The sequence below is a fragment of the Puma concolor genome, chromosome D1, assembly GCF_028749965.1.
Source record: "Puma concolor isolate L17-30 chromosome D1, mPumCon1.1.hap2, whole genome shotgun sequence".
Classification (NCBI taxonomy): domain Eukaryota; kingdom Metazoa; phylum Chordata; class Mammalia; order Carnivora; family Felidae; genus Puma; species Puma concolor.
The window spans coordinates 100,942,189-100,969,236 of record NC_141676.1 but is presented as its reverse complement, the minus strand read 5'-3'; the positions used below and the strand labels follow the sequence as shown (position 1 = coordinate 100,969,236).

The window sequence follows — 27,048 nt, the reverse complement described above, 5'->3', positions numbered from 1 at the left end:
TGATTTCCACAAGCCACGTTTATTTAGGGGTAATTTGCCAAAGGAACCATTTGGGTTGGTTTTGATTTCTGTGATTCTTCCCAGTAACCCATCCATGGAGACCAACATCCAAGGGGAGGACCTGATGGAATGCAGGAGGTCACTGCGGCGGCTCGGCCAGGGTCCCCAGGGCCAGTGTCCCGCTCCGGAAGGAGCGCCGCCATGCTTCTCTCCACCGAAGCCCGTTCCTCCCGAGCTGTCCCGTCTTTCTGCCAGGTTCTGAACCCTCCTTCTTCAGCCTTTTGACCAATGAGGCAGGAAACCAGCTGGGGTGGGGGCAGGGGTCTGGAATGACCAGGACAGTGACTCGGGACACACAGAGGACAGAGTCTGTGCCACTGCTAAGGACAAAAGGAATTCTCCTTTCTCCTCAAAAGGCTTGCTCTGGTTTGGGGATTCCCCCAGCTGACTTTTCTTCAGGCGGGTTATTTGGGGCTGACCTCAGAGAAGGCCAAACTGGGTGCTGCAGGGGAAGGGAGGGAAGAAACAGAGCACATTTGTAAGTATTTTGATCATAATAGTTGCCATTTATTGAGCTCTCTCCATCGATCTGGCCCAATTCTGAATTTCACAAGCACTAACTCTTTAGATCCTCACCACCTGGGAGGGAGGTAGTCGTCTTCTTCTCACTTTAAGGATGAGAAAACTGAGACTCAGAGAAGCTAAGTTACCTGCCCAGGACCATCTAGCTTCTAAATCACAGAGCCAGGATTTGGACTCGCATCTGTCCAGCTTCAAAGCTTGTGACGTCAACCAGTATGCCATACAGCCTCAGAGAGGGGACACAGGCGTGGTGCCCCCTTCACTGAAATAAATATGATCAATTCAACAACAACAACAACAAAATTGCAGGTTTATTGTTATCCCTGCTCCCTAATCGAGTATCACCTCTATACCTGAGGTCTCAAACAAATGGCCTGCGGGCCAAAATCTGTCCAGACGCTTACTGAATTTGGCACACGGTCTTTAGAAATAACTTGACCAGCTCCTAAAGGCCTTTGAGTTTTGTGGCTTTGGCCTCTCATCCCCCTTGCTTTATTCGGTTCCGTTTCAAGAGGACAGAAGTGCTGTTTTCCAGTTTCAATCCAAGTACCTACACTGAACACGGGGAAGGTGGACCTCACAGAGTTTCTGCAGATAGTGTCGCCCAGGTGAGGACGCACTCAGCAGCAGCTATCATGCAAATGTCATCAGCAGGTCTCTGAGAGGCCGGACAAGGCCTGGCAGGGACCGCAGCGTCACAGGGCAGTAGCAGGAGAAGGCCAGAGGGGTAAATATGACTACACGCAACTTCGGAGTGGAGCTACTGTTGCACTTGGTGGAACCGGGCCAGGTCCCTGATCTCACGCTTCCTTGGCAGGGTCCTTCTCTGCCGCGATCATCTGGCAGTCATGTGTTCTCAGTGCCGCTGTGACGGGAACAAACACGAGCAAGAGGCCAGCCTTTCTGGGCCCAGCAGAACACCACTCCTTTCATGGCCGGGGTGCCTATAATTAGTCTACAAATAGTACCGTGCCCGTCGCCAGCTCACCCCTTCTGTCCTTATTCCTACTCACTGCGCCCCAGTTGCCTTTTCTACGTGCTGTACTTCCCTGTGGAGTGGAGGAAAGGGAAAGAAGGAATCGGACTCCATATTATGGTATGGAATGCAGCAGGCAGCCTTCCTGGCGATCAGATTATGTCCAAGCATCGTAAGTCACAGAATTTAAAAATGTAAGAATTGGGGCACCTGGGTGGTACAGTCGGTTAAGCCTCTGACTTGATCTTGGCACAGGTCATGATCTCACGGTTCATGAGTTTGAGCCCCACATCGGGCTCTGGGCTGATGGTGCAGAGTCCTCAGTCTCTCTCCTTCTCTCCACCCCTCTCCCGCTGGTTCTCTCTCTCTCTCTCTCTCCCCCAAAATAAATAAACTTTTAAAGACTTTTTAAAAATAAAAAAATAAAAAGGGAAGAACTGGAAGGGACTCTTGGATAGGAAGGAAGATCGCCACACAACGTTTGTCCAAGGATCTACGGTACCCTCCTTATTAGTTGTGTTTAACCTCCAATGAGGCAGGGGTACTTTGCTCATGCCTGATAAAGGTGCCTCTTCTCGCCACTAAAATCCATCACCGTTGGCCCTAGTGATGCTTAACTACTTGAGATCAGGTACGAAGGCAAGATTGGTCTTCTACCCAGCAGGGCTTCAGCATTTCAGACTTCCCTACTACTTAGAAAGCATCACAGGGCAGTAGCCCTCGGCAGAGTGACCTCCCTGGGTGACCCAGCCATGCCCACCGCCTAGGAGTTTGCCATACCCTCGCCAGCTCCTTCTCCAACCCCCGTCACCTGGCTCAGCCAGGCCCAGAACCACTCTCACCATGGTCATGTAGGTGGCCTCTGCCCTTCCACTCGATTCTTCTTCCTCAATCAGCTCCCGTGTGGTTATTGAGGAGTAAACATGTTTCTAGAGGGGGGGGATGGGGGGAGAAATGGGATAAACGTTCCCCAAAATCGGCAAATGTTATATGCCAGAGAAAATGGCCATCTGCTACTGTTCACAGGGCATCAACACCAGAGGATTATTGAGAGCTAGAAAATTATCGTCAATAATGACAATTCAGTCCCCAGTCTTCCCCCAAATTAAGAAAATTGGCTAGTCGGCGAAGAGCACTATCTGAACCACATTCTTCGCTTCAAAAGATAAACATCTTTGGATGGCCATTTAGGTAGCAGCAGGGAACCCTTATCTTGCCAGATTACTTGTACCCTGTGCTTATTTCCTTCTAATTAGAGGCTTGGCACGATGGCACTGATCAGCAGCTAACTGCGGTTATCTCTTTGACAGGGTTTATGTGGCAGGAACAGCCCTCCCTGAATCTCACATCTGTGAGGTCGGTGGTAGTATTCCTGTCACTATTTGGGGAGGCGATGTCATCCAGTGATAAATTCTTGGGCTTCTGAGGCCCCAGCTGCGACAAAACCTACTCTTGGGTCACAAACAGGCCAAAAGATGGAAAAGTAAATACTCAAAGAGGAGTTTTTGAAGGAAGGAAGGAAGGAAGGAAGGAAGGAAGGAAGGAAGGAAGGGAGGAAGGGAGGAAGGGAGGGAGGGAGAAGGGAGGGAGGGAGAGGGGGAAGGAAGGGAGGAAGGGAGAAAAGGGGAAGAGAGAAGGAAGCGAGGGAGGGAGGGAGGAAGGAAGGAAAAAAGGAAAGGAAAGGAAGTTCAAGGAAATGAATTCATTTCTCAGTCTCTAATAGCAATTATTTATAGCTCCATTACAAACTAATATGGAAGAAGAACTTCTTGATCCTCCTACTTAAGGTCCCTGAATGATTTCATCTGAACTGTTGACTCCTGAATTCACCACAATTCTCCCTCATGGCTCCCTCATGATGCCACAGATGAAGAAGCTCTTGCAGATCATCGGGTTATTTGGACCTTACAACAGGACAAATGGCTCTGAGTCCAGTGCTCCTTCCTCCAGCCCTACCAGGAGGTCCTGTAGCCCCACCCCACTCCTACCCCGGGGGCTCTCGCTCGCTCGCTTACTGAAGATTTCCTGAGCCCCTGCTCCCTGCCCAGCACCGGCCGGCATGCTGAGACGTAACACTGAGGAAGATAGTTCACAGAGGAATTGATGGCACCACCTGAAATGCTAGAGCCTTATCCACCCGGCCCCGCGCTGGGCCCAGCAGCAGAACGATAGAGTTCTTCCCTTACCTCTGGATCAGCCTTCTGTATGTTCTCCAGGCTTTTTACCAGGGCTGTGGACGTTCCTGAGCTGCAAGGCATGGAAATCATGGGGAATTAACCGGCCAGCACTGTATGTTCAAGAGTCCCTGCAGGAGACCCCACAGAGCTTTGTGCAGAGGGGGACCTCAGAGGAGGAACTATTCTCTCTAGATGCCCACCACCAGCACCAGTCAGCCCACCTTGAAACCTGAGGAGTGCATCTCTCTGATGAAGGGCAGGAAGGGATTCTGCAGATAGTCTGGGCTGAACAGCAGCATTGACCTCCCTATTAACCTAACATCTTTCTGCACACACATTTTCAAGTGAATTAACAGTGAGGGCCACGGGATTAGATTTTATCACAACCGAGGACTAGGGAGATGTAGCTGGACCAGCAGAGGGCGACAGAAGCTCAGTGACACCCAGTTTCAAAGGGTTCCTGGCCATGGGGGGGGGGGGGGGGGGGCAGGAGGCCGAGCAGAATTGGCGCCACAAACTCCCTGATCGGCCAGCCCTGGCCCCTTCCCAGCCCTCGGCCTTTGATCTCTTGACCATCTGCCCTCTGCATCTGCCACTGAATACACTTCCTTTTTTTCTGCTCTGGCCTAGGCAAGAGCTGAAAAAAATATAAAAATAATAATAAAAAAAAAATCATGGTTGAAGCTAGAAAAGAAACCGGATTTTTTTTTTTTTGTCTTTAAGTGGAGGAAATATTTTTCGCATATTATCTGAGTATAAAGCTGTGTGTTCTCATTGTAAAATAATTCAAATAATAAAGAAACATAGAGAGGGGTGCCTGGGTGGTTCAGTCGGTTGAACGTCCGACTCTTGATTTCGGCTCAGGTCATGATCTCAGGGTTCGTGAGTCTGAGCCCTGAGTCAGGCTCTGTGCTAATAGAACAAAGCCTGCTTGGGATTCTCTCTCTCTCTCTCTTTCTCTCTCTCTCTCTCTCTCTCTCTCTCTGCTCCTCTTCCCCACCGCACACGCACACGCTCTCTCAAAATAAATAAATAAAACATTTTAAAAAACAAAAGAAACACAGAGAGTTGGAAATTGAAGTTCCAGTAAACCTCCCACCCTCAGGGGACCCACCTTTTCTTTTCTCCCAAACAGCACTACCAATACTTGGGAATTATTCTCCCAAACTTTCTCAATACGGGCCTAGGGGCACTCACACAAGATATGTTCATTGTATATAATTTTCTTTTTTTATAAAAATGAGATCGTATCATACATTCTGTAATACGGCTTCTGGGACATCTTTCCATGTCGTCCCATTCGGGATTGTGCACCGTGTCATTGAATGGAACACCTATGCAGTGAATCATTACCTTTCTGACCGTCACTGAGGATGATTTCAGTGTTCGATTATCACCCGTGCTACAGCAACCGTGTTTACAAATCTCAGCATAGCCGTCTGCTTATTTCTTTAGGATAAGCGAGTAGGCACGGAAGCACTGATTTCATTTGGTGGGAAACTGAGGCCCAGAGTGGGTAGGTGAGTTGACATGGGTGTCTAACTTTGGGCTCAGTGCCACTTTCATGCCCAGCGTAAAGACCCTTGGAGAGGCCAGCCAAGCTCAAACCGAGTCAGCGAGGCCCCGGGGGGAGGAGGTGCAAACCCAGAAGGCACGCCAGCACCTTCCGTGGAATGGGTGTTTTACGGGGAAAAGAGACTCAGAAGCCAGAACTACTTAGCCTGAATGGGGGCCTTTGCCCGTGGGCAGAATTTCTACAAGACAGCCACAAGACTTCGTCATCAACACTTGGGTAAATGGGGGGTGAGGGGGGCCATGGGCCTGCCAATGGCCAATGAAACACTGCTGCTGGGTCGGAGCACCAAGATCTGCGCTTCTAGGTGAAGTGGATATCGCGGATAATCCAAAAACCATTTCTCTCAGGCACGGACTGGCACCATTATAGCTCTTGCAAAAGGTTTATACTCTTAATAATGCTCTCCTTAGGCCACCAGTTACAAAAGAGCTGGCAATCTTTGTGAAATACCAAAGTGAATGAAGAGGGTGTGGGGACGTGCAAGGACTTTCTGGAGCACGGTGAGCAGGGGGTGGGGGTCCCTACCTAGATGACATCTAATTTGACAACCACAAATGATTCTATTTTAAAGTAACCCCCTTCTGGGAAAATGGCACGGTTAGGGTGCTGTCACTCTCCCACTTCGGGTTAGAGGTACCACCAGCGTCCCAACCCAGCCCTGTACCTCGTATTCCTGTGGGTGTTCTTCACGATCAATATCAGAACGGGAAGCAGCAGGATAGTGCCACAGACAATCCCCACAATGATCACCAGCTGATTACCACCCAGGATCTCAGGTTTGAGGGCTGTTGGGGTCACCAATGCTTGGGAAAGGAGAAAAGCAATTAGAGGGTCTTAGTGTTTCGGGAAAAGAGCTGAGAGTCCCACAAGTTCTATACCAAGGAGCAACAGCCAAGTCAGGAAGCTGGGGGAGAAAGCCAGACTCCACCCCATGTGGAAACCCTGGGACTCCAGCGGTCCCCATTAGATGGAGAGCCAAGTCTGGCTCCCTTGCTCACCCCTACAGTATAGATCAAGGTGGGTGGGAGAAGAGACTAGCACCTTACCTACAGCAGAGTTTCCTTTTACATTAACAATTCTATCTTAAAATAAAACAACAGATGCTTCAGAGGCTGTAGACCTTTCTATGAGAAAGTGGTTGCTTTCAAAAGGATAGATGCTACAACACCCAGCCTCATAGTCAGAATGCCAAGTAAGGCCTTCAGGGGCACTTCTACCCATATGGCACCCCTCATTCATTTCCTCATGTCCCTCTAAATACATACGTAAACACCTCCTGGGTGCCAGATATCACTAGGCACGGAAGCTCCAGAGACAACGCGTGGTCCCTAATCTCAAGAAGAGGGACAAACACATCGACAGAGAACCACAGACTGCTCTAGGTGCTATGACGGAAGTCCACATGGGGCACAGAGGGGCACAGAGGAAAAAGGGTCCCCACTTCTACGGGGGGCAGATGAGAATTCCTCAGCAAAAGTTTTAAAGTTTAAAACCCTTGAGGAAACATCAAGTTTGCTGGGCAAACGATATGGGGAAGGATGGCGGGGCACAGTATGTGCAAAGTCTGGAGGCCCGGCAGGATGGTACATTCAGAAAGTAGAAATCGTTCTGGGGGTCTGGTTCAAGGTTGCATTCGTGGGTACGGTGGAGAATGAGGCTGGATAGATAACAGAGTCCCCAGTCATGCAGGGCCTTGATTATCCCAGCCAGGAGTCTGGTTTTTGTTTCTGTAGACAATGGAGAAACCACTGAAAGATTACAAGTACTGGACAGAACGCGGAGATCTGTGATTGACAGGATGGCACAGAGAGCCACAGGAAGGATGAGAGCGGGGGCCGAGGATAAGAGCAGATACATGTTGGGGGCCTGCAGGCCAAGCCAGAGGGGAAGACAGCCAGAGCCTGGCATAGGACTGGAAAGAAGGCAGACCCAAAATCAGTAGTAGACATGACAGGACCTGTTGACCTGTTAGATTGGAGGTCATGGGAAAGGGAAGAATCAGGCACAACTCCCAGGCATCCGGCCAGGTAACCGTGTAGATGGTGACGGCGTTAACGCAGGTGGAGGAGATAAGCTGGAGATGAGCTGTGGAGACGTGTGCAGGGGCAGGTTTGGATATGTTGCATTTGAGGAATTTGTGGAATATCTGGCTAGAATTTGGAAGGAAGGAAGGAAGGAAGGGAAGGAGGGGAGGAGGGAGGAAAGGAGGGGAGGAGGGAGAGGTAGGAAGGAAGGAAAGAAAGAGAGGAAGAGAGGAAGGAAGGGAGAGAGGAAGGAAGGGACAGAGGAAGGAAGGGAGGGAGGGAGGGAGGGAGGAAGGAAGGGAGGAGGGATGGAGGAAGGAGGGAAAGGACTGAAGGAGGGAAAGGACGGAAGGAAGGGAGGAGGGAGGGAGGAGGAAGGAGAGAAGGAAGAGAGGGGAGGAGGAAGGAAGGGATGGAGGGAGGGAGGGAGGGAGGAAGAAAGGAGGGAGGAGGAGAGGAAGGAAGGAAAGGAAGGAAGGGAGGAGGGAGAGAGGTAGGAAGGGATGGAGAAGGGAGGGAAGGAGAGAGGAGGCAAGGAGGGAAGAAGAGAAGAAGGGAACCCAATATAATATTTACTGAATATAGAGAGGATGCAGTGTCCAATCCTACTCGGGTAAAGGCGACTGAGGACGGGCGATTAGAGTACCATTAGTGATGTGAGGTAAGTAGAGGCAGGAGCAGAAGACAGGTTGCAGTGCACTCAGGAATTCATTGGAGGTGACAGAGGAGACACCACCTTCAGCCTCTGAGCAAACTACTTGGCTAAGTCAAGAAAGAAAGACACGACTGATTGCAGTGATGGTCGCACAACTCTGAATTTTCTGGAACCCCTGAGTTGCATGCTTTAAATGGGTGAGCTGTACGGTATGTGAGTTGTGTCTGCTTTAAGAGAGAAAAAAAGACACAGGGTGCGAGCTAAAGTAGACAAGGACAGAAGGTAAGAGGAAGAGCTGAGCGTATTTATAGGCCGAGGAGCAGAAGCCAGTAGAAAGCACGAGGTTCCCGAGGGGGAGAACATGTCACCTGAGCACAGAGGTTCGGATCAGCCCGGGGCGGAAGGGAGCCTTGGGGGGCAGGACGGAGGTAAGGAGGGGGGCAGATGGAGGTAGGCCTGCGGGCGGGGAGGCCTTGGAGGTTGAGCGAGCCCCCACTAATGGTGTGTATTTCCTCCGTGAAGTGGAAAACACGACTTCATGTTCGTGAGGAGGTGAAGAAAGCCATTTGTCCTGCTTCCCTCTCCGGCTGGGAGCCTGTGCTGTTACAGGGAGGTGCTTCCATCGACCCAGATCTCTGGTCAGAGGTACCGAGCTGTGTTCTGGCCTCCTTCACTTCCCCGCCCCCAAAAAACCACAGCCAACCCCCAGCGAAGGGCTCTAGCGAAAGGCAAAGTCCACAGGCCACATCCTGACTGTTACCTGTGCTCTGGTTTAACTTTAACCCCTCACCGATCACCCTCTCTGTCCACACAATCGAGTCTTTATTCTCCCACATACCACTGGCTTTAATGCACAGGGTTGGCCAGAATACAGAAAACGCCTCTGTTTGGGGCTCCGGTCTCTTCCTGTTTTCTCTCTGTTCGGTGCTGTCTCTCCCCAGCTCAGGGTCATTTTCCCTCCCACTACGGAGCATACAGCACCCAAGTAAAAAGTGACTTCGGACTCCAACTCCAATCCACCTCTGAGCTCCTGTACCTTTCCATCAGCCTATCACACCGGCAACGAGTGAGTTCTGGCAGAAGGCGTGTGTTCACCAAATACCAGCTCCCTTGACCTTATACATCCTCAGGGCCAGAACTAGAGCCTAGGGCTCCAAATGCCACTGTCAAGGCCACTGAAGTCCAGGGCACAAGCACTTGTAAGAGACAGACGCCCCCTGAAATTCTGCACCCTGAATGCCTCTCTGGCCTCACCCTAGTCCCGGCCATGCCCACCCGCTACGAGGCCCCCCATCCCTCCCCAGCCGAACGTCAGATACTTCGGGGCTCTTTCAGGATCACGTGCAGCACGGTGGTTTTCTTGAAGGTCAGGTTCCCCAGGTGGATACTGCAGGTGTAGCTTCCTCTGTCAGACTCCCGCACTCCTTGGAGCATGATAGACGCATCATTGCGGGAGGTGTCCCCCACCAGGGTTACACGGTTCCAGAAGCGGCCCCGGTTCTGGGGGTTCCCCACAAGTACCCTGAGTTTGGAGTGATAACGTAACATAACCTCCTCCTAGAAGGGAAAGGCAAAGTATGAGTTTGCAAAGACCAAGGGGGTCGGGGCATGGGCAAGGTTGAGTGGGGGGCTCTCAGGACGTGCAGGGCCCTGCGTGTGTGGGCAGTGAAATATCAGACAACATGAGGCCATGCACACACACAGGGGCACAGCCTGTGTCACTGTGAAGGACACCACCGAACCGTGAACGCCTGTCCCCTGGGCAGAAAAGGATGAGGAAAGTGGCACAAGAGGCCTTCCCTTCCCATAAAAGGAAGCACAAGGGCCCCTTGACTTCTTACGGCACTCCCAAGTGGATTTCCGACAGACCCTGGAAACACGTCTAAGACTAAATTCCACATTCTTCCCCCAAACCAGCCCCTTCCAGTCCATCCCACTTTGGTAAGTGGCAATGCCTTCTTCCAGATGCTCCAGCCAAAAATCTTGAAGTCATCCTACTAAACTCCTCGCTTTCTTAAACTCACATGGAAAATCCCTCAGCAAATCCTGTCACCTCTGCCTTGAAGATATATTCCAAATCTAGCTATTTGTCACCTCCTCCCATGGTTACCATTCTGACCCAGGCCACCGCATCTCTCACCTCAATTCCTGCAATAAGCTTCCTTACTTGTCTCCCTGCTTTCTCCAAACTGGTCTATTCTCAGCAGATGAGCCCTTAGAAATAGAAGTTAAGGGGCGCCGGGGTAGCTCAGTTGGCTAAGCGTCCAATTTCGGCTCAGGTCATGATCTCGCGGTTTGTGGGTTCGAGCCCCGTGTCGGGCTCTGTGCTGACAGCTTAGAGCCTGGACCTGCTTCAGATTCTGCGTCTCCCTCTCTCTCTGCCCCTCCCCCATTCACGCTCTGTCTCTCAAAAAATGAATAAACGTTAAAAATATTTTTAGGGGTGCCTGGGTGGCGCAGTCGGTTAAGCGTCCGACTTCAGCCAGGTCACGATCTCGCGGTCCGTGAGTTCGAGCCCCGCGTCGGGCTCTGGGCTGATGGCTCGGAGCCTGGAGCCTGTTTCCGATTCTGTGTCTCCCTCTCTCTCTGCCCCTCCCCCGTTCATGCTCTGTCTCTCTCCGTCCCAAAAATAAATAAAAAAAAAAAAAAAAAAAAAAAAACGTTGAAAAAAAAATATTTTTAAAAAGGGGCGCCTGGGTGGCTCCGTCGGTTAAGTGTCCGACTTCGGCTCAGGTCATGATCTCGCGGTTTGTGAGTTCGAGCCCCGCGACGGGCTCTGTACTGACAGCTCAGAGCCTGGAGCCTGCTTCGGATTCTGTGTATCCCCATCTCTCAGCCCCTCCCCTGCTCATGCTCTGTCTCTCTCTGTCTCTCAATAATAAATAAATGTTAAAAAAAAAAAAAAGGAAATAGAAGTTAAATCATGTTACCCCTCTACTCAAAACCCTCCAATGCCCCCTCCCATTTCTGCTAAAAGTACAAGGCCCTCCATGATCTGCCCCGCTCCATTTTCCTCTCTGATTTCATCTTACACTTTTTCTTTACTTTACCTCTTCGGGTCACTTCACCACTTCATTCCAGCCACACCGGCCTCTTTGCTCTCCTTGAGTACTGGCCTCAGGGCCTTTGTACTTTGTGCTCCCTATGCCTGGGACATCCCTCCCTCCCAAAATACACATGGTTCACTCCCTCACTTCAAATCTCTGCTCAAATGTCATCTGTTCAGTGAGGGCTCTCTGACCACCTATATACAGTAAGAACCACAAACGTCTGCCTTCTTGCTCCTCATAGCTCTTACTAATACCTGACATAGCATATATTTGTTTCCTCATTATTTTACTGTATATATCCTTGATCTTGACCGTAAGTCTCCCATCAGGGCAGGAGCCGTGAGTGTTTGCTACATAGGTGCTTAAAATACCTGTTAAATGAGTAAGTAAATACCTGTTAAAGGAGCCTGCTTAGGATTCTCTCTCTCTCTCTCTCTCTCTCTCTCTCTCTCCTCTCTCTACCCCTCCCCCACTCACCCTGTCTCTGTCTCTCTCAAATAAATAAATAAACTTAAAACATTTTTTAAGGCTTTTAAGAAAAGGAAATGGGTATACGGATACAAACATGGATGCGAAACCTCTCTGTGTTTTGAATTCACAGCTCGAAAGGCTCATTCTCAACCTATTTTCTGCTGTGACTCACTTAGCAGTTGACATCTAAACGCACGACAAGCTCCCAGAGGTGAACCTGGGGCCACATGTAATTCCCCATGTGCCACCATGAGGCCCACTCAGACGGCATACAGGAATCGAGTGAGTACAAATGACTTTTTAACAGAGGTGGCTGGGAATATGTCTTAATTTAGAAAAGAAAAATCTTTTATAAACTTTGCACCTTAATTTTTATTAACAGTAACCGACCTCGGATATCCCCCGCAGCGCACCTTGCCCCACATGTACATCAGCAGGCACAAAGGACGCCTATGGTCTCGTGAACTCACCTGTTGCTTGCACACAAGTTCCCATGAACTAGTCTGCACGTTGGCCCCCAGGACCTACTAATGCCAACGCCTGAAGCACCCATAGAGACAAAGAAAATTCCCTCCATCCCAGAAGTGGGGCAGCGGGGCACAGAAGAAAACTTATAAAAATAACCGAAATAAAAATAAGAATGCAACGATTCTTATGCCCGGCCAGGAGCTTAGAGACAAGGCCACCAAAGTCAACCCCCCTCATTCTCCCATGGACTCTACAAAGAGAAGGGAAAAGAGGAAGGAAACCAAAAGGCAGTGGCCAAGTCACGTACAAATGCTTTGCACGGACGATCCAATACACGTGTCTCCACGGCCCTAAAAGCTGAGCAGGCAGCAGCAGCAGCAAGAATATCATCCTTCTCCTCTTCCTCATCTGCATCAGAGCCATTTTTCCCACCAGGAAGCTAAAGTTACCCACAGCCAAGTGGCTGAGCTGAGGCCCAGTTCTGACAAGCTCCAAAGCCCAGGCCCTGCAACACCACCGCGCAGCACCCGCTGCCCCGATTCCCCCTGCCCCCACACCGTCCTGACGTCATCCGCCAGGGGCTTCGACAGCACAGCAGTGGTCCTGTACCTCGGCATGCTCTCCTGATGAGAACGTCCAGTCTACCTTGGTCATGCGTTTCTCTCCTGTGCTCTGGAGAACACAGCCCAGCTGAATCGAATCACCCACATGGGCCATGAGCTCTGGGGATAAAAGGGTAACTCAAGTCAAACCCAAGGTATAATCTACAGAAGTCAAAGAACTTCCAGAAGAGATCATGTTTAGCCAAAGATCCTCAGCCATAAAATCAATGCCACCCCCCAAATACCGCACACATTCACTCCGCAGATGAGCCAGATGATCCCGTGTGGACAAAGCACTCAGAGGCGTCTCACTCACATGACACCCCACAGCTGAGAGAATACCCGTGGCTACCCACACACGTCAACTCTGAGGGGTCTTCAATCTACGGTAAACACATTCTGATTCCCTTTAATTCCCTGCTCCTTCCCCTTTTCCAGAATTTCTCTCCACTCCCAACTCAACTTCAGGTTTATACTAAAGAAAGGACAGAAAATCTTGAAGCCCCCTCTTTCTTTCTTCTTTTTTCGAAGCCCCCCTCTTTCCGATCACCGGCTTAGAAGCCCACATCTGCCGAACATAAACAGGAAGTGGAAAGTTATATAATTCTCACGCTTATATATAACCCACTGGCTCTTTGAGCTGAAAAACTGAATCACGGGTGACTTTCTTCAATTTCTTTCCTTCTTTTTACAGGTTGTCTTAGGACTGGCTTAAGACAGCGCTGGCTATGGTACAGGTCACAGGACTGCTTGCTAATTAGGCCAAGACAATAGACCGCTTTTCTCTTGGCTTGTCTTTCTGTTTTAATCCCTGCCCCCACTCCTCCAACAGATTCCCTTGCTTCTGGCTTCCCAACTCCTAGACTCTTCTTTCTGCTTTTTTTGTACGCGCAACTGACCCCATCATGTGTTTACTGCGTAAATCATTTCAAGGGACCACTGAAAAAAAAAAACTAGCAAAATGATTCTGATTTTTCAAGAATACGCTACACAAATCAACCCCAAAGTCAGTTAAGAAATGAAAGGCAGGATGGTGTTTGGGGAGACACAAACCTAGGGCTTAACTGGACAGAATTCCTTCAAAAGAGCATTAAGCAATGCTCATGAAGGAGCAAACTTGGGGCATAAGCCGATCTTTTCATCCAAATTGTTGCTCTGGGGGAACATGAACTTCCTGCCCAGCAGGGGAGATGCACAATAGGAGGAAAGCAAAAGAAAATATTATGAACTTGAAACTCTATGGAGGGAGTCATTTTGAAAGTAACAAAAATTCACTCCAAAGAAGACGGATAGGGAGGGAAGGTCCCCCTAAATCCAACAGCACATTAAGAGCTGAACTCTATTTTTTTTTTAAGTTTATTTATTTATTCTGAAAGAGAGAGAGAGAGAGAGAGAGAGAGATGGCAAGTGAGTGGGGAGGGGAGGCAGAGAGAAGGGGGGGCGGGGAGAGAGAGAGAGAGAGAGATGGCAAGTGACTGGGGAAGGGGAGGCAGAGAGAAAGGGGGGGCGGAGAGAGAGAGAGAGAGAGAGAGAGAGAGAGAGAGAGAGACAGAATCCCAAGCAGGCTCTGCACTCTCACAAGGAGCCTGATGTGGAGCTCCAACTCACCCCGTGAGATCATGACCTGAGCCGAAGTTGGACGCTTCACCAACTGAGCTCTATTTTTAAAATGCAGTAAATATAACTGACCCATTCTGCACCTTTCATTGCACCAGGCATGTGCCAGACACGGTGTATGTAACATATCAGCCAGTCATTACAATATTTTGAGACATGCACTATCATTTGCCCATTTTCAGAGGAAGAAGGTGAAAGCACCCAAAGGCACACGGCCCATAAAAGGCTGAGCAAGCACACACCCCAGACCTAAGTGAAGAAACGCACAAAAGCTCTCACTCACTGTACCGGGCCCCCTCACGTAAGTGAAGGATGGCTGGTTCTAGAGCAAAAGTACAGGAAGTTAATACTATTTTTGTTTGCAAGAATATTGTCTGTGATATTTAAAATAAAACCTATGAGGAAAAAGGAACTGAAGCAGTAGGATCATGGAAAAAATTCTAAATGGTAGCAGGAGCATAGAAAAATTATAAACTGAGGAGTAAACTCTGTAGAGCAAAGTATAGATGACTTCACATGGGGGAAGACAACCTCCACCAAGCAAGCTGGACAACTTTCCAGTGGCCAGCAGGCAGATTTTTAGGAGTTGGCTCTACTCCCTTTCCGGCCACAAGGGAAAAATAAATACAGGTTGCTCCACTGGCTACGGGGCAAATATCTGACAAACCCTAAAATTGTTCTAGCCTGTGTCCGTGGATTTTCCAATTCTGAAATTGGCTTCTTTTACTTTATGGCCTCTGCGTCTCTTCAAAGAGGGAAAAGGGTTGGGGCGCCTGGGTGGCGCAGTCGGTTAAGCGTCCGACTTCAGCCGGGTCACGATCTCGCGGTCCGGGAGTTCGAGCCCCGCGTCGAGCTCTGGGCTGATGGTCCAGAGCCTGGAGCCTGTTTCCAATTCTGTGTCTCCCTCTCTCTGCCCCTCCCCCGTTCATGCTCTGTCTCTCTCTGTCCTAAAAATAAATAAACGTTGGAAAAAAAAAAAAAAAAACAAAGAGGGAAAAGGCTCCTGTTTTATAGGCTGTATTTGTATGGACAGGCATTTGGGCATGGCATCAGAGGACAAAGCAGAAAGGAGTGGCCCAAAGACGATCCCTGGGGAAATAGCTGATTCATTTCCTTTCTGGAGAACTACAGCTTTGAAATCAAAAGAAAAATGTCAACTGAAAGAAAGTAGGGGGGGACGGGGCGCCTGGGTGGTTCGGTCAGTTAAGCGGTCTGGCTCTTGATTTCAGCTCAGGTCATGATCTCATGGTTCATGAGATCGAGCCCCTCACCTAACAGGCTCTGTGCTGTTAGCCTGGGATACTCTCTCCCCCTCCTCTCTCCCAAAACAAATAAACTTTAAAACAAAAAAGAAAAGGAAAAAAAGTAGAAAAGTTTAGGAGGGAGGTCAGAGGCCACCTTCTACAATCCCTTTTACAGCTCCAGTTTTTAGAAACAGGATTCCAAGTGAAGGGTGCTAATTCCAGAATTTCATTCATTCGACAAATGTCTGTTTGTTTTAATTTTTAAAACGTTTATTTATTTTTGAGATACAGAGAGAGACAGAGCATGAATGGGGGAGGGGCAGAGGGAGAGAGAGAGAAGGAGACACCGAATCGGAAGCAGCCTCCAGACTCTGAGCCATCAGCACAGACCCTGATGTGGGGCTGGAAACCACAAACCATGAGCTCATGATCTGAGCCGAAGTCGGATGCTCAACCGACTGAGCCACCCAGGCGCCCCTCATTCGACAAATGTTTATGGATGGCTTACTCTGCGCCAGGCAGGGGGTCCAAGGCTGGTCAGAGGACAAAGAATACAGACCCAGGTGAACAGGGAAGACACATCTGGGCAGGCGTGATGGGCATCACCAAAGAGGCGCACACAGTGGGCCAAACCAGCTGGGGGAGGAGAGGAGATCCAGGTTCTAGCAAGCTTTCCTGAGACCGTAGACTCGTCCCTCAACACTTTGAAAGAATATATCTAATTCTAGGGTTTTCAAGGTTTTTTTTAAGGCAGCAGAATTCTTTCTTCAAACAAAATCTTCTCTGGCAGCCCAATGAATAAAACAGGAGAAAGATAAAGGACTTTGGTTGCAGTTGGAGGCCTGAGGTCCTCTTAGACCAGATCCTCTATTAACCCCTGCCCTGCTCTCACCCTTTGCGCAGCCTACCAGGTTCCTTGGACCTTTAGGGAACTACACAGCACAGTTTGAACACCAGCAGTCTACTGAAGGCACACCCTCCATTTACAAATGGGAAGATGAAATCCAAAGAAGATACCGAGATCCTCTCATTTCTTTTCTGTCCCCTAGAACGCTTACCAGAGGAACCTACTAAATATGGACATGGCGTCACTGAGGATAACGGACGGGAAGTACCACCAGGACAGGGTAAAAGGAATAGGGACTTTGATGTCAGAGGCTCCAGGGCTTAAGTACTAGATGCGCCATTTAATAAACATGCGTCCTTAGACAAGTCACATCTAAGCCTCTCTGAGCCTCAAGTTAATTCATCTGTAAAATGAAAAGACCAATATTTCCTCCACGGCATTTTCATGATGATGGGACACATTTAAGGTAATAATAAAATTACCACTGTCAAGATTTTTCTTTAAAGAACACCAATTACTGGGGTGCCTGGGTGGCTCAGTCGGTTAAGCGTCCAACTGCGGCTCGGGTCGCGATCTCACCGTTCATGGGTTCGAACCCCCACGTCGGGTTCTGTGCTGACAGCTCAGAGCCTGGAGCCTGCTTCCGATTCCGTCTCTCCCTCTTTCTCTCTGCCCCTCCCCCACTTGCAGTCTGCCTCTCTCTCTCTCAAAATTAAATAAACAGAAAAAAATTAAAAAGAAAAAAAAAAAAAAAAGAACACCAACTATCGCAGATTCACTCTGTGGTAGGGTCTAGACCAAAGGCTGGCATTTGTTCAACAAAGTCGGTTCCCTTCCCTCTTTGCACATCAGATCTCTTGCCCCTTCACACTTCTCTAGGTAAGCATTCGCATACCTTTGGTTTCCTCTGGTAGAACATGCAGCACCACCGCTTTCTTGAACACCAGACTCTCCATTTCAAGCCGGATTTCACAAGTGTAGGTTCCCTGGTCGGCCTCTTCCACATTTTGGAGCAGGAGAGAACCATCGCTGCGTGAGATGTCTCCCACCAAGCGCACACGGTTCTGGAAGCGCCCCACAGGCACGCTGAGGTTGGCGTAATAGTATAGCACATAATCATCCTGGAGGGCAACACAACATTGGGGGGAAAATCTAAAGTCACGGGCACCAGACCTAGGAGTCTGGATGCAAAAGACCCTGTTCTGTGGAGGCAACAGCATCATCACCATCGCCATCGTACTTGTCATCATCCTTGTCCTTATGATTAAAAAGTACTTGGTGCCAGGTAACACTGTAACTCGAACAAGGCCCTGTGCCTTATTTCACACACAAATGGCGGACTATGGTCCACACATATCCATTTCTTACAGTCTGAGGTAACATGTAACATCCACTCTGAAGGTCACTCTGGGGATTCAAACTCACAACTTTTGAACACCTTCTCTCATCTCCACCCCGTTTTCTGCTATGGCCCCTGGATTCAAGGGCATTCAAAGCCTTGAGGCAATCCCCCAGACCGGTAGTCGTGACGGTCCCTGGCAGGTTGGCCATCACTCCCCACCCCCCTTCTGCCCTCTTCCAGGCAGCATATCATACAGCTTGAGAAGGAGTCATCATCATGGACTGGCTTGCAGGCTGGGAAGGGGAGCCCTGGGAAATTCTTATTTCTACGTACACCATGGGCCTATCCCTCTCATAATACAAAATACTAATAAAAATTTGAGTGAGAAAAGTATTAAAGGAATAACACGCTATGAGCTACATAAAGAGTATTTCGTTTGTACACTTCGGGACCTTACCGTTAGTAACACGTTACTTAGGATAGATTCCACAAATGATCCTGAGATACAGGCATCTCTACAGAATCTCTGACGGGGTGTATACACTATTTCCCACTCCAAAGAGCTCCCATGAAAGACCCCCTCTCGGCCGGCCATGCTTCATCTTCTAATCCCAACACCTGAAGCGGCCATGAAGGAGAAAGAGACGATTCCCCGGCACATGAATGGGGCACGGAATGCCGAAAGAATCTGGTCCTCTCCCCGCCAAAAAAGATTATTGTGACATCATTCTTATGCCTCTTCTGTCTAGACCAATTCTCTCCCCTTGTCAGCCCTCCCAACCACCTAAACTACTCTACAAAGGGCAAACATCAAGAAAAGAAACAAAAAGAACTTCATGGGCACGTCTCTCATTGCTTCTCAAGGACCCAAAAGGTAAACATTACCATTATGATAATGACTTTCATCGTCACAGATGAGGAAGCTGAAGGTCAGCCAAGTGGAGTCACTGGCCCAGTGGGTCGCACGGCCAAAGGGCCGAGCAAGGAAGAGGCTCAGTTCCGACAAGCTTCAGAACCCAAACTCTGACAACACCACCTCATGGCACCTGATGACCTGATTCTCCCTCTCCCCATGCTGTCCTCACACCATTGGCCAGGGGTTTCTACCACAGAGTTGTATTTACTCCTTGTTACCTTGGTGTGCTCTCCCGATGAGAACATCCAGTCTACCTTGGTCACACGTTTCTCTTCTGTGCTCTGGAAAACACACCCCATCAGGGCTGAATCACCCACATGGACCGTTAGCTCAAGGGAGGAAACAATCAAGTCATTCAGGCCCAGGGAATAATCTATAGAAGCCAAAGGCAAGAGGAGACATCATTTAGACAAATACCCTCAACCACAAAAATCAGTATTAATCACGAAGTACTATACGTCTTCCCTCCCCAGATGACCCAACACAGACAAAGTACTCAGAGGCCCCTCACTCAAACCAGCAGGGCACTCCCAAGGGTAAGAGAAATACCTTCTAGTTATGCACATGTCTCAAGTTGGAGGGGTTCTACAATCTTCATATTGCAAAAATGCAAATTGATCCTGTTCTCCTAGCTGGTCCCTTCCCTGTTTCTGGACTTCCTTTCTCCCAGCTCCTTTCTTTCCTTCTAGTTTTTAAGTTTATTTATTTATTTTGAGAGAGAGAAAGAGAGAGAGAGCAGGGAAGGGGCAGAGAGAGAGGGAGAGAGAATCCCAAGCGGGCTTCACGCCCAGCGCAGAGCCCAACATGGGGCTCGATCTCCCAAACCATGAGATCATGACCTGAGCAGAAATCAAGAGTCAGATGCTTTAACCGACTGAGCCACCCAGGTGCCCCTCTCTGAGTTCCCTTTCAGGGAAACCCTGATGTTCTCCTTCCGGGTCATGCATTTAGACACCCACAAACAGGAAATGACATGTCTCCTGCTCCTAGTTTCCCATGGGTTCCCTATCTAAAAAGCCAACTCACAAGTATTCTTTGCTTCCCTCCTCTTTTCCTTTTCTTTAGTTCCCTTACAAAAGCTTCTCTCTGACTTTGCTGGCTGATTCTGGCTGTCCGTGCAGGTCCTTGTAATTAGACCAGCACGAGCACGGTTCTCCCCTCCGCTTTTTCTTTGTGTCTGTCTCCACCCCCGCTTCCCACCCCAGCTTTGCCGTCAGCCCCGGCTTTTCAGATCCCAGGTGTTTATGCATAGGCACCACTCCACTATCTATATATCGCTCAAATCACCTCTCTTTTCATTAAAAGAGGAAACCATTACGCGGCTCTTTCCGTTTGCACAAGATGTGCCCTGTGTGGAGAGACAACATTGAGCAAGACCCCTCTAGGTGCTGGCCAGTTTCTATCGAGGAAGAGCCAAGTGAACACGTATGGGAATAAACAGAAAATGTGCCAGTCTTTTCATGCAAGCTGTTGCCCTGAGAGAAGAGGGTTAACTTCCTGCCCAACAGCAGGCGCGCACAGTAGGGAAGACGGAAAAGAAAACATGAACCCTACACCCTCTGGAGGGAAAGTGTTTGGAAAGACATCAAAATCATCTCCAAAGCCGATTTGGAATTTTCCTGTAAGGAAGAACTGAGCAAATTCACACGTGCTTAAAGGTGTTCTTATACCTTTAATTTAATTTAATTAGTTTAATATTAAGCTAATTTCATTTAATATTAAGAGCGCCCTATGTAGTATTAAGTGAAGGTTAGCTAGAAAGCAGAGGCAGCCACCAAAGCGACGAGAAACTGACACCTGACGGGTAACCTTTGTAGAACAACGGATGGAGAAAATGAGACTTTCTACAGAGGAAAAAGCTCTCTGCAAAGAAATACAAAATGCCCTGATGCCACCGCCTACGGGGCTGAATTGTTAGGTCTCTGGCTGGAAGGGCAGAAATCTGCAGGCTGCCTCCTGTGCCTCTGAGGAAATGTCTAAAGAGCCTCAGAACATGACCAGCCTGCATGGTTCTAAAAGCTTCTCTTAAATACATACCATTTTCGTGTGTGTGTGTGTGTGTGTGTGTGTGTGTGTGTGTGTGTGTCTGCATATTGGTGCACATTCTCTGTTTCCTGGAATTAGAGCAAAGGCAGTTCTTATGTGCACGTTGCTGAGTCAGTGTTTAGGTTACCATGCACAGCTAAAAAACTAATAATAAAGAGGAAAAATAAGAGACTGTGAGAGCAAAGCACCTTAGTCATTCATTCTTCCTACAGAGCTATCTCCATGGGATAAAGAGAAAAGGCAGGGAGAAGGATGCCTGCGTGGCTCAGTCGGTTAAGCATCTGACTCCTGGTTTTGGCTCAAGTCATGATCTCACGGTTTGTGAGTTCGAGTCCTGCAAGGGGCTATGTGCGGTCAGTGCACAGCCTGCTTGGGATTCCGTCTCCCTCTCTCTCTCCACCCCTCCCCCCTCAAAATAAATAAAAATAAGCTTTAAAAAAAAAAAAAAAAGAAAAGGCAGGGAGAAAGGACGGACAACTTAGAAAGAAGACATGAACTATACACAAGAAGCAGCCCAGAGCACAGAAGTTACATGAACAGGAGACTCCAACCCAACCTGAGGGCCAGGGGCCGGGGCCGGGGATGGGGGCTGGGGGGCAGGGGGGGTGTGTGGCATGGTTCAGAGGAGGTTTCCAGAAGGAAGGAAGCTTAAGGAGAAACCTGAAGGCTAAGGAAGCCTTAGGCAGGCTCGCTGGGGTAAGGTGGGGAGAGAAAGTCCTGGCAAAAGAAACTACCCCAAATTGTGAAGAGCTCAGTGCATTTGAGGAACCACAAGAAGGCTGGTGTAGCTACAGCAACAGCAGAGAACAGGGATTCTGGGACTCTCTTCGGTAATTTCATTTCCTGATCTGAGACTAGCTGTGTTCTTAAGGTCACGATTTAAAGCGCAGGAATGCCAGAGAGAAATTTTCTTCGTACCACATAGGAAGGTCCTAGAACACACAATCAAGGACCCGAAGGCCTTCTGTTTCTAATAGAAACAGAGGAAGATTCAGCTTTCCAAGAAAGAGTTTGCTACCTAGCTTCTAAAACAGCTGCTTCAGCAAAACTAGGATGTTCCAGGTTGGGGTTTCCGTTTTCAGCAAACCAAAGGGAAATGAAAATCTATAAAGCCGGCTTTTGAAAACGCACGAGACTTACAAGAAATCAAACGCCCTCCTTGGTTCCTTGGTTTCTACTTACCCAGTAACACTGGCATCAGGAGGAGTTTCAGTGGGCAACACATGCCTGCTCTCCAATTTTTCAACCTTCAGATAAAAGAAAAAAAAGATCAGAAAATAGCATCAAGAGAAGTTTGTTAACAAACCACAGTGAGTGCCTCTGTGAGCCAGTCTGTGCCTGAGGCACTGGGCTACAGCCCCGAACAAGGACAAGGACAAGGTGCCACTCACCTGCAGTTTGCGAGTTGGGGGGGGGGGGGAGATGGAGGGGGGAAAAAAAGAAGCAAGTGAATGAACAAGAAAATAGCAGATGCTAGAAAGTGCTGTCATGAAACAAAACAAAGCAGTGTTTGGAGAGTCGCTTGGGGGCCGCTTTAGATTGGCTGTAAGAGAAGATTAGATGAAAATTGCTTTTCAAGAGGAAAAAAGCAAATAATTTCAGGATGTCCTTGAGATGACAACCCTGGCCATTTCTACAACCTAAGGATGTCACATAAACAAAAGATGACAGCTGACTCAGTGTGAGATTTTTGCCTATCTCTCCAAGTAAATTAAAATTATTACTTTTAAGCATATAGAGAATGTTCAGGACATGTGGGAAAGGAGCTACACAAATAAGGAGAAAATTTTCAACCCAGTTAAGGCACTTACCGCGTTCTGTGGCGGAAAGGAGCCGCATAAAATATACATGGTGAGCTTTTTTTTTTTTTTGCCCTCCCCTCCCCCCCGCCCCCCACCTTTTTAAGAAAGGCAGCAGGGATAGAATGAGACTGGGCCTGCACATGGGCAAAAAAGTACTTTTTAAGTATCTATATTATCTCTGTGGTGTTAATTTCGCTGCATCTACCAGCTCTGGGAAAGGATTCATTGTTTTTCACCATGCCCCACAATTTTCTTAATGAAACAGAACACCAACTCCAGGGAGTTACAATCCAACCAGTTTAGGGTTCCTACCAACCGCTATGTCTGGTCTCGGCCATGATCCCTGCCCCCGGAACATCCTGCCGTTAAAAGAACTCTACCTAGAACCTGCTAGGAGGAAAGCCGCCTTTGTGTAATACCATCACAGTACCCCAGCCAGCGCTGGTGGGAAGTCCACATGTTGTGGCCATTTTAACTTGTACACAATGATTACCTAAGAGATTCCTTACCTGCGTTCTAAACAACAAAATCCTCCATCTGGAAAAGCAGGGTCAAACTGTTCAAGGAGGTCCTACCCTAGGTCCCACTTATGCAGAGAAGTCAGTTGACCTTGCGGAACCTCAGTTTCCTTGCCTATAACATGAGGACAATAATGCAAGGATCAAACAGGATAATATAGATAACAGTGCTTCAAAAAGTAGAAATCATTACCACATAAGATCCTGTTTCTCATAACCTAAAAATCAGATAGGAAACAGAATTTGTAGCGTCGAGAGAGATTTGGGTTCTGAGCGTCTACGTTTATAGGAATGGCAAATGATGAATCAGAATGAACTGGAAACTCTTTTAAGTTTCAATTTTTGAACCCCATCACAATGTAGATAATAATTACACTGACTCAGATACACCAAGAGTCATACTAAGTTTCCCCCAAACACCTCTGATAAAAACACAGATCTCTCTCAAGAGAGCAACAGTCGTCTTCTGGCTCCACGACACCCATCCCACCCCACACATCCATGAAAAAGAGCTTCCTTTAGAGCATGCGTCATTGTAATTCATCATATCTGGGATATCTGAGATCCCTGAACGTTCTGGCTGAATTCCTCTTCAGGGAGTTGGTTGTGTTCCCTCCTCTGTCCGGCAAACTATTCTTGTACATTCCCGCAGAGCAGTGCACCCTCTGCTTGGAGGAGGAACAGTTGATTTATAGGTCTAACACCAAACCACGGTAAGTCTAGATTCTCAAGAAGGACCATATGTTCCTGTTTACGAGTGTCCCAGGCCTGTGCTGCAGCGCCACTAAAGTGCCTGGCATGTGCTGGGTGAGTGCAAATAGCTGCCAAGATGACCACCACATTGAAACCAACTTACATTCCCTACAACTCGGGCCATTCTATCCTGAGGACACAGGTGATCCCAAAGAGACTCTGAACCTCGTCACCAAACTCCAGTCACTCAGAGCCACACCCAACCATTTTCAAACAAATCTTAGGAAACGTGCAAATAATCTAATGAATACAAGAGATCAGTATTTTTTCACTCATATGTAGATCTTGAGAAACTTAACAGAGGACCACGGGGGAAGGGAAGGGGAAAAAAAATAGTTACAAACAGAGAGGGAGGGAGGCAAACCATAAGAGACTTTTAAATACAGAGAACAATCTGAGGATTGGGGGGTGGGGGAGACGGGAAAATAGGTGATGGGCATTGAGGAGGGTGCTTGTTGGGATGAGCACTGGGTGTTGTGTGTAAGCGATGAACCACGGAATCTACCCCTGAAACCAAGAGCACATTTTACACACTGTACGTTAGCCAATTTGACAATAAATTATATTTTTTAAAAAAAGAATACGAGATATCATTTTTGGTTCTAAGTACTCATATGCACCGGTAGAACTCCCTGTGAATGAAGAGAAAAGCAATGAGTTCGTGGAAAAAGCACGGATTTGAATTCCTAAAAAATTCTCTTCCTGGGTCAGACCTTCCATTAACTAATTCTTTGATCTCTGGGAAATCACTCAGTCTCCGGGGCCTCCTCCTTACCATTAAAAGATCGGACCTTTTCTCCCCCCTCGTTAATATAGGACCATGCCAGAAATCAGTAGTTACATATGCAATAATTCCGAGAGGGTTACATGCCAGGTACCGCCTGAATGCTCTACACGTTGACCCATGTAACCTTTGCAACAACCCTATGAGGTCTCCAAGACTGGGACGCTAAGGCACAGATTGGTGAAGTAACTTGCCCGATAACTCATAGCAAGCGTCAGAGCCAGGATTCAAGCCCAGGCATTCTGGATCAGAACCTGTCCCCTCACTGCCCTGTACTGCCCCTCGTGTTTCTGAAAGTATTCCACATTTTAGAGCAAAACTTCGCTGAACTTCATGTATCCAAACAAGATGAATCTGCTCCCCCAACTGAGTGCTTTTCCCGCCCACTTCACCCAGTGAACTCCTGTTCAGCTTTCAAATGTCAAGTCAGTGTGGCTTCCTCAGGGAAATCTCTCCTGAGCCACACTTACCAGGTCAGATGCCCAGCCACATGTTTTGTTTTGTTGTTATTGTTGTTCTAATATTTATGTATTTGTTTAGTTATTGAGAGAGAGAGAGAGAGAGAGAGAGAGAGAGAGCAGGGGAGGGGTAGAGAGAGAGGGAGGCAGAATCCCAAGCAGGCTCCGCCCTGTCAGCTCAGAGCCCACTGTGGGGCTCGAACCCACGAACCATCAGATCTGTGACCTGAGCCGAAACCAAGAATCAGACGCCCTAACCAACTGAGCTGCCAGGTGCCCCCACCTACCCCCCGGCAAGCCACATGTTTTAATAAGACTATTTATCTTTCCTTCGGGGCATTTATCATAATTTCTAATTATCTATTTATTTGTGGGCTTGTTTGATTAAAGTCTTGCTCTCCACACTCACCTCCCAAACTATAAGCTCTACTATCTGAACAATGAAGATCAGAATCTTGTATATACAAATATATAATAGATGCATAAAATGAATCTTGGTCTTCAGAAATCCAACCAAAGCATCAGATGCACCTTAAGCACCTTGAGAATAGGACTCCGCTTAAATTCTCAACTTTTACCTCGCTTCTTCAGATCCTGACATCTCCTCAGCAGATGCTCTTAAGATAATTCTGCATGGTCAGAAATCTCGTGTGTTGGACAAACATTTTGACCTGAGCTCACGGAGCTTTCACAATATAACTCCTGTCAAATATCTTCTATCGCTCCCGGTGTGGGAGTGGGGGGGCAGGTTGTAACCATCGGGATCACCTCTCCCATTGTTAACCGTGCAGAGGAAGGGTTACCCTTGGCACGATCGTGATAGAAAAACCTCTTCAGAAAAGGGACTCGTGACAATGAGACAACCACACAGGATGTGAAAATGACCCCCTAATGTTACAATATCACAAAACAAGATAAGGGAGAGGTGCTGCCTCTGAGTGCCAGTGCTTGCCCCCCCCGTAAGGACAACCAACCACTGAGCAAATAGACACCTGCACAGGCTTCCCTTACCTACCCCGCTCACCTCGCGAGGCTAAGTCCCCTCGATTCACCCCTGGCTGTGCACCTCTGGGCTCTCATTGTTTTGAGGTATAGTTACCCACGTAACCCTTCTGAGGCATGAAGTTCTTGAAATGCATCCTCAGTTTTCCTTCCAAGACCGTTTATCCTACATTGGGCTGGGAGGTCACATGGCTCCTTGTAAGACAGTCTTGACATCACTGGTCAACCCTCTACCTGAAGGGGACTTTGGAAGTCATTACTCCCGCTCCCTCCTCAGACCAGGTTACACCTAAAGGACCCTGCATCAGGCCTTCATGAGATCAGAGCTTTGCAAAGGACGTGAATGGTAAGGACAGTATAGCCTAGCTCTCTTGAGAGGTTTAAGTTTCTGACTTCTTAAGGTTAAATATTGGTCTGTCTAGGATTGGGGGAAGAGAAACAGTGAGGGACAAGTCCCGCCATGAGTTCAAGGGCAGCTAGTCACTGCTCTACCTAAAACCACAGGCAAATTATAAATGAAAGTCTTGTTCTTCATCATCATCATCATCATCATCACCTACTCTTTCATTAAGGGCAGACCTTACCCCTCTTCTCTCTGAGGATCTTAACAGAAGCAACTCTACCCCACAGAAAGGAAAAGTGCACCCACCAGGCTACCTTCTACCCATCTCTTCCTACAGAGGTGGAGAGCCCTGCAAACGTGGCCATCAAATTAAAGCCTTCTCCTGAGAGAGCAAAGTGTGAATCCCTGCTTAAGAAGTACGAAACAATTGCTTACCCAAGATGAGGCGCACCGAGGGGAAGCCAAGCACTGAACTGCGCTACATCTGCAGTACCCAAGTCCGACTGAAGAGACTTCTGCCGGCACAGAAGGTCAGGCTCAGAGCAAACCAAATGCGTGCGTTCTGAAGTGGCTGCAGAGATGCAAACAGGAACCTCTAAATCAAGGTTCTCATTTCAGTTATCTGGCCCATGACCCAATTTTTATTTATATTTTCATGCTAAAAAGAAGATATACATTCAACTTACCGAGGAGAGCCTCATATTCCAGACCTGAGCAGGGGCTGTCTCCCCTTCTAGAGAGCTCTCTGAGGGTGGGGTCTTGAAAGGCATCAGGCACACATTCCCCAAGAGAGAA

At 48.3% G+C, this 27,048-nt stretch overlaps 1 protein-coding gene and 1 long non-coding RNA gene across 5 annotated transcripts; one reads left to right on the top strand and one right to left on the bottom strand.

Annotated features, from left to right (window-relative positions):
• On the bottom strand, nucleotides 1-27,048 carry JAML (junction adhesion molecule like). 4 transcript variants are annotated; one of them, XM_025928009.2, is made up of 11 exons: nucleotides 26,940-27,048; nucleotides 26,689-26,824; nucleotides 21,776-21,840; nucleotides 18,766-18,920; nucleotides 17,185-17,410; nucleotides 12,589-12,701; nucleotides 9,310-9,547; nucleotides 5,976-6,114; nucleotides 3,745-3,805; nucleotides 2,401-2,487; nucleotides 1-502 (listed from the first exon to the last, which is right to left on the bottom strand). In XM_025928009.2, the coding sequence occupies exons 3-11, from the start codon at nucleotides 21,816-21,818 to the stop codon at nucleotides 410-412; spliced, it is 1,155 nt and encodes a 384-aa protein (XP_025783794.1). In that variant the 5' UTR covers nucleotides 21,819-21,840; nucleotides 26,689-26,824; nucleotides 26,940-27,048; the 3' UTR covers nucleotides 1-409. The 4 variants fall into 4 exon arrangements, with proteins under 4 accessions (XP_025783794.1, XP_025783793.1, XP_086535122.1 ...); XM_025928008.2 differs by lacking the exon at nucleotides 26,940-27,048 and adding an exon at nucleotides 22,905-23,028 and having other exon boundaries at nucleotides 26,689-26,713; XM_086678996.1 differs by lacking the exons at nucleotides 26,689-26,824; nucleotides 26,940-27,048 and having other exon boundaries at nucleotides 18,766-18,828.
• LOC147576939 (uncharacterized) lies at nucleotides 456-3,724 on the top strand. The gene is made up of 2 exons (XR_015241318.1): nucleotides 456-1,730; nucleotides 3,346-3,724. It is a non-coding gene; the product is annotated as an uncharacterized LOC147576939 (long non-coding RNA).